The 10,929-nt window shown below is 45.3% G+C and overlaps 2 protein-coding genes across 4 annotated transcripts; both read left to right on the forward strand.

Moving 5' to 3' along the window:
* Positions 1 to 41: 41 nt before the first annotated feature.
* LOC123026516 (cytochrome c oxidase assembly protein COX15 homolog) lies at positions 42 to 6,031 on the forward strand. 3 transcript variants are annotated; one of them, XM_044436254.1, is made up of 9 exons: positions 42 to 150; positions 576 to 763; positions 1,219 to 1,341; positions 1,567 to 1,753; positions 2,124 to 2,291; positions 3,763 to 3,844; positions 4,106 to 4,260; positions 4,762 to 4,875; positions 5,418 to 6,031. In XM_044436254.1, exons 1-9 carry the CDS (start codon positions 94 to 96, stop codon positions 5,547 to 5,549), a joined length of 1,206 nt encoding a protein of 401 aa, XP_044292189.1. In that variant the 5' UTR covers positions 42 to 93; the 3' UTR covers positions 5,550 to 6,031. The 3 variants fall into 3 exon arrangements, with proteins under 3 accessions (XP_044292189.1, XP_044292198.1, XP_044292206.1); XM_044436263.1 differs by lacking the exon at positions 42 to 150 and adding an exon at positions 157 to 322; XM_044436271.1 differs by lacking the exons at positions 42 to 150; positions 576 to 763 and adding an exon at positions 157 to 322.
* A 1,412-nt stretch (positions 6,032 to 7,443) lies between these two features.
* Positions 7,444 to 10,677, forward strand: LOC123026579 (V-type proton ATPase subunit e 2). Its single transcript, XM_044436374.1, has 4 exons — positions 7,444 to 7,849; positions 8,839 to 8,886; positions 9,643 to 9,764; positions 10,185 to 10,677. Exons 1-3 carry the CDS (start codon positions 7,746 to 7,748, stop codon positions 9,734 to 9,736), a joined length of 246 nt encoding a protein of 81 aa, XP_044292309.1. The 5' UTR covers positions 7,444 to 7,745; the 3' UTR covers positions 9,737 to 9,764; positions 10,185 to 10,677.
* The last annotated feature ends 252 nt before the right edge of the window (positions 10,678 to 10,929 follow it).

Below are 10,929 nucleotides of genomic sequence, written 5' to 3' on the forward strand. Positions count from 1 at the left end.
TCGCGGTCGCGGAGCGCGCGACCCCGCCCCGCCCGGAAAGGCTCGCGTTCACTTCCGGGTCGGACAAGCCCGCTTCCGGGTTTTATCGCGAAGATGCTTTTGCGGGCGGTGCTAGGAGGCGCTCGGTTCCTGCGGGCTTCTCCGGGCCAGGTATCTTGAGGGTTAGTTCCCAAGGCAGTGGGGACTGGCTTAGAGAAACGTCGCCGCCGTCGTCTGGTACAATGTAGAAACGAGTCACCGAGGGGGGCGTGCGAACACGGTTCTATGGCAATCGGGAGATTCCTGGGTCCTTGGTATATAGGCCAAGGGGATGCTGCAAAAGGTGGTACCTGTTCTTGTGGGGTTTTTTTTTTTTTTTTTGGTGTGTGTGTGTGTGTGTGTGTGTGTGAAAAACTGGTGCTGTTTCACAGGAAGAGGCAGCTGGACAGTAAAGGGGGCTTTTTCCGTGATTTGGATTTTCATTTCGTATGAGAGGCACTCGTGCTTCATTTCAATTGTGAATATTTTGTGACGGGTTTACACTAAGTGCAGTGCAGCGCTAGCTATCGGTAACCTCCCACCTTCTCCATCCTCAGCAATGTCTGCGAAGGTGGCAGCTTCCACAAGGACGGACACAACACAGTGTGGTGTCAGAAGTCACTTCCCATCCCAGAGCAGCAGTACCACCTATCCCAAATGCTGTGCCACACCAAGCTGTAGGGCGCTGGCTTCTAATATGCAGTGGTACTGTGGCTGGAGCTGTGGTGTTGGGTGGCATCACGAGGTGAGGGAAATCAGCCTCTCCTTTTCACCATACTTTCTTCTAATGCTATGATCCTCAGTTCTTGCGGATTCAGTATCCAACAAAGACTTATTTTCTTCTTCCTGACAGTATTGCTGCAATACAAAATGCTATGAAAAATTGTCACTGTGGCTTGTCCCTTATAACATGTGTATCTAAAAGAACCTCTGCGACTTCCTTGTCCGTTGGATGCTGCACCATTCCTTTACTACCTAATTTTACACGTGACCCACAGGGACAGGAATTCCATGTAAGAATGCTTGACCTAGGGAAATGATAGCATTCTGTCACTAATTTAGAGAACTCTCTACAGTCATTTCTGAGTTCTCCCATTATGTTTCTGTGCTGCTTTTCTAGACAGATACATGCATATACCACATTCCACTTTGAAAGTAGACTGCCCCATTGTTAAATATTTGCCATGCTCACTTTCTTAGGCTAACAGAATCTGGGCTTTCAATGGTTGACTGGCATTTAGTGAGAGAGATGAAGCCTCCTCGGACTCAGCAGGAATGGGAGATGGAATTCCAAAAGTACCAGCAGTTTCCAGAATTTAAAATGTAAGTGTGTGTTGAACTGAAGCCCTGAGAGACTAAATTTCCACTTGAGGGAAGGCTCTATTGTAATATCAGCAAAGGATTATCCCAGCAAAAGGCCAGTGGGATAAAAGGGGATAATTTGGATGCTATTGAGGGAAGATGTGTGAAGAAAAAAATGGACTATTATACCTTGCTGCTGTTTTATTGCTGTTTGTTTTTTCAACATCTTCCTTCCATATCCAACAGCCTAAACCATGACATGACACTGACGGAATTCAAATTCATCTGGTACATGGAGTATTCACACCGTATGTGGGGACGGCTTGTGGGGCTGGCTTACATCCTTCCAGCAGCCTACTTTTGGAGGAAAGGTTACCTGAACCGGTCCTTGAAGGGGCATGTCCTTGCTCTTTGTGGACTTGTCTGCTTCCAGGTGTGAAAAGTCACAGGGACTTTGAAATCATTAAATATGAGGATGGGGCACAAAAGGCAGTGGTGCTGATTTGTATGTAAATTGAAATTGAAATGTGTAGTGGCCCTGCAGAAATTCCAGATCATGGCATTTGGGGTGGTTGTACAAAAAGAAGGAAAGAGGACAGTCAATGAAAGTCTTCTGTTCTCTCATCTTGCTGTGAGTTTCAGGATGTCCTCTAAAAAGTGTGATGCAAGATGGAATAGCAAGAAATGGATCTCTGCCTAGGTGTTATTAGATCTGGCTTCTTTGACAGGGAGGGTACATGATATTAGCAGGGTTAGAAGTAGACTTTGCTTAATACCTCTACAATTCTGTTGCTTTTTGGCAGGGCTTGTTGGGCTGGTACATGGTGAAAAGTGGTCTAGAGGAAAAGCCAGATTCACATGATATTCCTCGAGTCAGTCAGTACCGACTAGCTGCACACCTGGGATCTGCACTTGTTCTTTACTGCTACAGCCTGTGGACCGGGTTATCATTGTTGTTGCCACGGCACAAGGTATATGAAAAGCAGGACAAGTAGATGGTATGTTTGAGTGACAGTCAAGCAGAGCAATTCTGTACACCATTTATGTTCGGTGGATGGGAAACCATAGTCAACAAGTTGAGGCACAAACTCCATAGATGGGGAGATATGTAACAGCTGGTATTGTGTGTGTTCAGCTGGGGAGGAGAAAGCTTACAACCAGAAAATAGATGCCACAAAGGCCTCCTGACAGCATCCCTGGAAACACTACCCAAGTCCACGTGTCAGAGACCATGCTGGTGATGATGCCCACACATGAAGGGACACCAGTGAGTTCAAGGTGGTGGAACATTCCCTCAGAATACTCCTGTAACACACTCAGAAATCACCACATACATACAAAACAAGAGGCAGATTCTTATGCAAAGCGAACATCAGGAGGGAGAGGATAGGGTACAAGGGAAACTTCAGGCTAATAACATGGGAAGGAAGAGAACAGAGGGCAGAGGTAAAGTATCCCTACCCCGTTTATGCCTTTCTGGCCAAAACCAGTTGTGTCACAAAAAACTGAGCTTCTGGCACTCCTCTCCACACTGCAGACTCCACAGAGTAGCTTTCTACTCGGTCACCCATAGCAGCAGACAAGAAACTTAACACGTCATGGAGCATTTGCTATGCCCTTGGTTCTGGACGTGGCTGTACAAACAATCATCACAGGTTCTTCAGGAGGAGACCTACCCAAATGGAACAGCTCCCATTTTACATGCAGTGGTTCCCAGGTTCATGTCTAGACTGTATCCTCTCCAGACATAACTCCTAGCCTACTCATCCATCCTCAGAAAGCTAAGGAGAGGATCTGACACTAGACATAGAAGTGTCAGTCAGAAGTAGCATTACATGGACCAGCAGCCTGGGTCAGGCATGAGCTGATAAGCCCTTTTGGCCCACTTCCTTCCCCAGTAAACCATGTGACTAATCCCTTCCTCCCTGCCACCATGGTGTCTGGTAGGTCAGTTCTAGCAGGTAGTATCACAGCAGGATTCATGGCTCTGCTCCTTTCTCCTCCCATCCCTCCTATACCTGTGCAGTAGCATGCATCCCTCATGTGTGTCCTGAGAGGCCCGTCCTCTCAGAGCCCAAGGAACGTGAGCTAGCAGAATAGAAAAAGTCTAGTAATGCCCCATCCTATCAATATGCTTAAAACTAGGGGTAATGCAGCAGGAGGCTATGTTCTCTTTCCATGCACATCTGGGAAGAAAACACCTCTACCCTGCAGTTCTGGTCTTGATAGTATGGTGATTTGGCAGCAGAAATAAACTGAGTACAAAGATTTTGGCTGATAGCTATTAAAAACACCTCATGATTTTTTATAACATTTGAGTAAACTGAGTTCACATGTGTCCTAAAACTGGAACATTTAGTTTCTTTGCTCATGTTCCCCATAGAATGTTGAAACAGGTTATTGCATATCTCTCTGATCCTCCTCTTGTTTATATTTTGATAGTTACCTGAAACCTGGCAACTTCTACACCTAAGAAGGTTCGCTTATGGTACTTCAGGCCTCATTTTTCTCACTGCCATCTCAGGTAAAAGTTTTTCTTGCCAGCACTGATTTCTCCTTGTGGAAAGGAAGTTCTCAGCATGGCCTAGGGGACCATGGGGACTTGAGAGCTTTTCTCAATTTCCATGGAGGTTCTGGACTTCTCAGCTTGAAGGTGCTTTTTCCTGCAGTGCCAATACCCAGCACTGGAAACTGCTACATGGGGAAGGCTGTAGACCCCAAGTGGCTAATCCTATTGCATGTGTATACTTCCCGGTGTGTCAGTCTCTCTTCTCTGGAATTACAGGGGCTTTTGTGGCAGGACTGGATGCTGGTCTTGTGTACAATTCCTTTCCTAAGATGGGAGAGCGCTGGATTCCGGAGGACCTTCTTGCCTTTTCCCCAGTGCTGAGGAACATACTTGAGAATCCTACAACTGTGCAGTTTGATCACAGGATTCTAGTACGTGTCACCTTTGAGTGGTTAATTGGTGTCTCAGTTACTACAGTCCTCTTGAATTTGCTCCAGGTGGCAGATAAACCAATAGCATAGCAAAGGAAGATCACCTTCGCTTACAATTATAAGAATGATGACTCAGCTCTACATGTTTTGTTCCTGAAAACATGTACTTGGTATTGTCAATATTTTTACCATATCCCTAGGAGACCCACATGTTCATAGAAAATGCAAGCATATAAGCCATGGAAGAAATGGTGAGATCATAAAAGGAGACCTATATGATTTGGAGAACTGCTGGAGCCAGTGTTGAAGTAGAAGGATCAGTCAACAAGTCCTGACCTGTGGATGTTAAGAAGGATGGACTTAGGGATACTGTGTGTGTGTGTGTGTGTAATGCTCGTCCTAGCTTTCTCTTAAAAATATGAAAGAATGAGTGCCTTCTGATGCTATTTGAAAATGTTTTCTGATTCCTTCAATAAGTGCTTTTTTTTCTTCTTCCCTTAGGGAGTCTTGTCTGTCACAGCTGTCACAGGGCTATATCTGCTTTCCAGGAAGATTCCTCTGCCACGCAGAACTAGAATTGCAGTTGCTTCTTTACTGACTGTAGCCTACCTCCAGGTACTATCTCCATCCTCAACACACCCATGTAATTTCCTAATAGGCAAGTAGTGTCTTCTGTTTGAAAAGACAAGCATCCTCCTCTTCCCAGTTGTCTGTCTATTTGTACCTGGTAGTGCTGTCTTTAGAGTCTTGTCACAGGCATTTAAAACTGGGTCTGGCAAAGACCATGGCATTGTACAGCTTTTTTTAAAGTTCTGAGACCAAAAGATAGACATAAACATGCAATGCAATCATGTTGAACCATGGAAACATAGCGCAATGCTGAGGTGGCTGCCCATTCTTCTTCTCTTTGCCTTCTGGGTTTAAACTGAGAAAATGAAGAAGGAACTGCCAGAGCAACCTGATTAGCATTGTATCACAACGTACAGTGAACTACTCTGCTAGCAGGTTATATTAAATAGAAGATAGGGTAGGGGAAAAGTGTGCACTGATATAGTAACCACCTATGCAAGTCTACACACACAGGCACTCTTTTGAATTGGAGGTAGGTAAACATACTTTTCTTCTAATACTTCATTGCTTTTCTTACTCTTTTACAGGTCAGCCTGGGCATCAGCACACTACTTTTGTATGTTCCGACTCCTTTAGCAGCCACTCATCAGTCGGGTTCCTTGGTGTTGCTCAGTATGGCTCTGTGGCTGATTCATGAACTTAGGCGGATTCCTAAATAGCCTTGTTCTCTGTCTGGTGCTGCAGTTCCGGGGTTGCTGTTTTTGCTACATATGCTGTAAGCAACTCTGCCAGAAAGTCTGAATTTGAATAAGAAGAGGAGGACTGTGCACCTTGACTTCATGATCTGGAATACTTTTTTTTGCAGTGAACATGAACTGCCATCTGTTGAGCTGTCCTTCACTTAAGGTGTATGCTTAACAAGTCTGGAAAGAAGTATGGTTGTTTCAGCTGTACCATCTTGCTGAAACTGTGGTCAGGAGCTAATCTAAGTGGTGTTAGTACTCCCTCTAACATTCTGTATAGTATGAGAGACACCAGGATTAACTACAAATGCTGAAGCATTGGTTACATTTCAAGACTGTATTATATGGGGCAGGGAGGGAGGACATAGTTATAATCTGTAGCATGTTTGCTTTGGCTGGAGTTGTTTATGAATATTTCAGGTCTACTACAATTTAATTAAAATGTGCTTCTTGATGAACCTTTTTAAAACCTTTGCTTTTTATGTGTCAATAGCCTTATGCCATCTATCTTCCTGCTGACACCCACCTGCAAGTTTTGGCTGTACTGACATATTTAATTGTAAGGAGCTGGGTAAATTGGAGGATGGCGATGAAGCACTGCTGAAGTACTTTTAGTAGGCACTGAAAAAACGGTTTGCCTTTCTGTACCTCAAAAGTATGAGACTACTTTCTCCCAGTGGGAACTACTCTTATTGAAACAGGGAGAAGGTGGTTTGGTACATAGATTCATACATCAATAGAATAGTAGGGTCGGAAGGGGCCAAGAAGTCTATCGGGTCCAACTCCCTGCTGGTGCAGGACACCAGGTCACACCATCCCATTCAGATAACTGTTCAGATTCACCTTCAATGTCTCTAGTGTAGGAGAGCCCACAACCTCTCATGCCAGCTGGTTTCACTGTTGTATTGCTCTGGCACTTAGGATTTTTTTCCTGGTGTCTAGCCTGAATCTGGAGTGCTGCACTTTGAGTTCATTGTTCTTGGGAATGAGTGAGAAGAGGTCTTTTCCTTCCTCTTTGTGACAACCTTTGAGGTACTAGTAGAGTGCTATATCCCCTTGTATTCTCTTCTTGAGGCTAAATATACTTAGCTCCATCAGCTTCTCATCATAGGGCTTAGTTTTCAGACCCTGAATCCTCATGGCTCTCCTCTGAACCCTTTCTAGTTTTTCTGCATCTTTTTAAAACTTGATTGCCCACAACCAAACACAGTATTCCAGGTCTGACAAGTGCCGAATAAAGAAGACCTCTCTTGTTGTGGAATTGATGTCTCTATTTATGCATCCCAAAATATTGTTTGCCATTATTGTGGCTGCATTGCATTGCTGGCTCATATTTAGCTTGTCCACAATAACTCTTAAGGTTTTTTTCAGGGCTAAGCCAAGTATTCTGCATCTTGTATTAATGTATTTGGATTTTTCCCCACTTTGTGAAGAATTTGGCTTTTGTCCCTGTTGAATTTCATTCTGTTGCTTGCTACCCAGCATTCTAGAAGTTCTAGGTCACCATGGATCATTTTTTTCTGCAAATTTATCAGTCCCTAGACTTCCCCCTGTAGATCATTAATAAAGATGTTGAAAAACACTGGTCAGAGGACTGAGTTTTGTTACTTGTTACTTCAGCTTGAGAAAATGCCCTCGATGAGCGCTCACTGTGATCAATTTTAGCCAGTTGTGGAGCCGCCTTAATTGTTTTCCCGAGCCGCTTTTTGCTAGTTGATCAGGATGTCATGGGGCACTTTGTCGAATGCTTTGCTTGAAGTCTAGGTAAATTATGGCCACGGCATCCATGTAGGTGAGGCGAAAGCACGGTCCTGCAAGCGGCATGAGGAGGGTGGGGGAGGTGCGTTTTAATCCTTCCCTTTCCTCGCTGCCCTTAGCAGTCCCCGGCTCCCCTAACCTCAGCAGGGGGCGTGCGCTAATGCCTCCTCCACGCCGGGCCCAACCTCCAAAACAGGCTGACGAACGAGCCGGCGCCAGCCAATCACAGCTACGATCGCGGCGCTCTGTTTAATTGTGGTTCACGCTGGGGGCCAGACGGAGTGATTATCCAGATAACCAATAGGAGTGCGAAGCAGCGAGGCAGTGGGTGGGACCTGCCTTCCCTAGCTGTCAAGCGCGGCGAGCGAGAGGCATCCCCGTCGGCTCCATTCATCGGTCTAAAGCGGCCTTGCCATGACGGCTCACAGCTTTGCGCTGCCGATGGTCCTCTTTTCCGTCTTCTGGGGGCTCGTGGGATTCGCGGGGCCATGGCTGGTGCCGAAGGGGCCCAATCGCGGGTAAGGTTCTCTCTGCCCTACCCTGCCACCCTCGCTCCCTCCTCCTCCTTCGCACGACCTTAATCCGCTCGATCCTTCTCAGGGTCGCTCATGGTTACTCGCTAGGAAAGCCACCCCCGGTTCAGGTTTTTCTCACAGCCTTAGTCATGCAAGCTCCCTCCCGCGCTGCTTCCAATACTCGCCCACCTTTCTTCCCCATTGAAACCAGTAGTGCAATTAGGGGTGGGCCTTGGGGGTTCAAGTTCTGGGCTCTAGAGCAAGGGAGCCGTAAATGACCAGGCGAAAAGTGGCGGTGACGGGGGGTGCCGTACACAAATTCCACTGTATTCCTGTAGTCAGGATGGTGATGTGATCAAAGTGCCTAAAATACAAAGCTGCATATGCTCAGATGATTCTTTTTCTTTTATGATTGGCAAACAGTTTTGTTATTCTAACATCAGGAATTCAGAAGCAATTGTGAAACATGGAATAGGAGCATAGGAGGAAAGAACAGTTAGCTGAAGCAACGCACATGTCCATCTAAAGTGGGGAGGTGGTCGCCATAAGACCAGGGTCCAGGATCTAGAATTGCCTATTGGCACCACTGACCTTTGCAGAGCTAGCCAGCCTTGAATGAAGCCATATCTCCACTAGCAGAAGAATGGGCTTCGGGTGGAGAGAAACATATTCTTTAATGCTCCCTTTCTTTAAATATAGAAACCTTGCAAATAAGAAACCAGCATAGCAAGCAAAGGGCTAGTTTAGAACATATGCTAGGTTCCTGTAGGGAGTTTTTATGTGGGAGTACATTTTTTTAAAAGCCCACTGTACCACCTCCGCAGCCTCTTCCAACTTGGAGTTGTGTCTATCATTTCTGGAGGGCCCCACGTTGGGAAGGCTGATAGGTTTTTTTTTTTTTTTTTTGATGATGATGGTGTTTTTTTCAGTATGTGCTCCCAACATGGTTTTGCCTGCCTCAGTAACTCAGTATTGTGTGCTTTTCTCTGCAGAGTGATTATCACTATGCTGGTGACCACTGCCATTTGCTGCTATCTTTTGTGAGTATTGATGTGCGCATGAGAAGAGGGCTGAATTGTGCCTAGGAGGAAATCTGCCATCTTCTCAGTTGCTATAGCACAAGCACTTTTTTGGGAATAAAGCAAATAAAGTGGGATAGAAGCGATTATTCTATGCTAAGCAACCCTGGGTCTCACGATGCTGACAATACTTGTTAGTTCCATGTTTTTTATTCCATATGAGGGGGGATAGGAAGTCTCATTGACACACTGAAACGTGCTTGCAGCTTTCTCCCAAAATAAGCTGGAGGAGGATTTCAAATTATTGATCTCTGTCACTGGAGCCCTATGCCCTACAGTATGTCCCAGGAGCCTCTGACTCAAAACTTTAACCCACTTCTCATATATGAGGCCCAAGGCCAACACATGTAAATATTTTTGGCTTTACATCCCATAATAATTTATTAAATAATAAATAATCCCATAATAACCTTTGGGCTGCTGTTGTAACGGCATCTGGAACTGAACATACATCATGGTCTAGCCCAGAGCTTTGTCATTATGGTAAGTACTTTTAAGCATGGTGTCCCAAAACAAACCTATTTTGCTGGCACCTAAAGAACTGGGGCTACTTTGCACTATTTTGAGCCACCACAATTCATACACCACTGCCACAAAGATAGTCCCCTATGTAAGAACAATTGGTCCACTGGCAATCTGAGCCTTGCACTTTCAGCACTAGTGCAAAAGTAGTTGTGACCCAGTTTGTGTGTTGCCTTCCTTTTCTCTTTCTTGCAGCTGGCTTATAGCCATCTTGTCTCAAGCCAATCCCCTGTTTGGACCACAGCTGAAGAATGAAACCATCTGGTATGTGCAATTCCTGTGGGAGTGACCTGGGCCCACTACAGACGACTCAACAGGTACTCACCCACCATGCAAATACTTCACAGAATTGTGACTTGTTGTGCACAGGTGTATTTATCTCAGTTGTAACCCACTGATGGCTTGGAAGCAAAAGGAATGAACTCACGTCTAGTTCCTTACTTGCTTCAAGAATGTAACTGTTGGATGACTCAGCCCAGGGGTGTGGAACCTCAGGCCTTCCAGATAGCTGATGGGAGTTTGAATCCAATATATTCCAAGGGGCCACAGGTTCCTCTGCCCAGGCTTAGCTAACATAACCAGAATGTGACAACTGGCTTCTGCCAGTGTCTCCATTGGATAGATTTCTGCCTTTCTGGGACAGTAGCCATGTGTGCACCTGGCAACAAGTAAATTGCTTCAACACAGGCTACCTTCAGGTTCTGTACTGAGAATATTTCTGTCTCTTTCTCTTCTAGGCTTTCTTTTGATGCTAAATGCAGCTCTTGCCCTTGCCCCTAACAGTACAAACTCAATGGGTCTTTTATTTACAGCCTGAAGTCCCCCACAGCAATAAGGCCAAGATCTAAGCACATCACAAGACCATTTTATTCGTTTGACCCTCGTTTCCTTACTTTTGTAATGGATGCATCTTGGGGACATTTCTGTGTAGTTATAACTTATGCTCTTCCCTTGGCAACTGGGGTATCCAGTTGCATCTTGGTAGTCCTGTGGTTAACCCCAAGACTGAACCACTGCTGCTGGAGTTCTGTAACATTCCGTTTGCTGAGATGGGAGGCACCCTCTTTCCCACTTCAATGGTGATACTGGCCTCACAAGCATGTCTGTCTAAGACTGCTGTGCCAGCATGCACTGGCCTCAATTTCCCTCTTCCTATGTATGGGTTACTGGTTGTATATGTATTTATGTGGTAGAAAACTGTATTGTGAAAATAAAAAATTTAGGATCCAATCTTCCTTTTTCCTACTGGCTGTAGGATTCTCTCAGGCTGAGAAGTGCTTGAAAGACATCTAGGGTAATGCCTTTTCTCCCATGCCACTCAAATGATACCACACAGAAATCAAAATTGGGCTGCAGGTCTTGGCAAGGAAGTCAACAAAGTGCTCTAGGATGCTGCTACCTTTCCAAACAAGGAGGTGGGAGGAAGTAAACTATTCTATTTGGTTGAGGCAGCGTTTAAAGCAAGTTGTTTTCTGTAGGCAG

Source organism: Varanus komodoensis, unplaced genomic scaffold (genome assembly GCF_004798865.1).
Source record: "Varanus komodoensis strain SLA01 unplaced genomic scaffold, ASM479886v1 scaffold1, whole genome shotgun sequence".
In the NCBI taxonomy this organism is placed as follows: domain Eukaryota; kingdom Metazoa; phylum Chordata; class Lepidosauria; order Squamata; family Varanidae; genus Varanus; species Varanus komodoensis.

What these genes read in the sequence shown, in the direction of transcription:
- LOC123026516 (XM_044436254.1), top strand. Translation starts at nt 94, where the DNA reads ATGCTTTTGCGGGCGGTGCTAGGAGGCGCTCGGTTCCTGCGGGCTTCT. An exon ending in TGCGGGCTTCTCCGGGCCAG is followed by an intron (nt 151 to 575) that starts GTATCTTGAGGG and finishes CTCCATCCTCAG; the next exon opens with CAATGTCTGCGAAGGTGGCA. An exon ending in TGTTGTTGCCACGGCACAAG is followed by an intron (nt 2,292 to 3,762) that starts GTATATGAAAAG and finishes ATATTTTGATAG; the next exon opens with TTACCTGAAACCTGGCAACT.
- LOC123026579 (XM_044436374.1), top strand. Translation starts at nt 7,746, where the DNA reads ATGACGGCTCACAGCTTTGCGCTGCCGATGGTCCTCTTTTCCGTCTTC. An exon ending in CCGAAGGGGCCCAATCGCGG is followed by an intron (nt 7,850 to 8,838) that starts GTAAGGTTCTCT and finishes TTTTCTCTGCAG; the next exon opens with AGTGATTATCACTATGCTGG. An exon ending in GCCATTTGCTGCTATCTTTT is followed by an intron (nt 8,887 to 9,642) that starts GTGAGTATTGAT and finishes TCTTTCTTGCAG; the next exon opens with CTGGCTTATAGCCATCTTGT.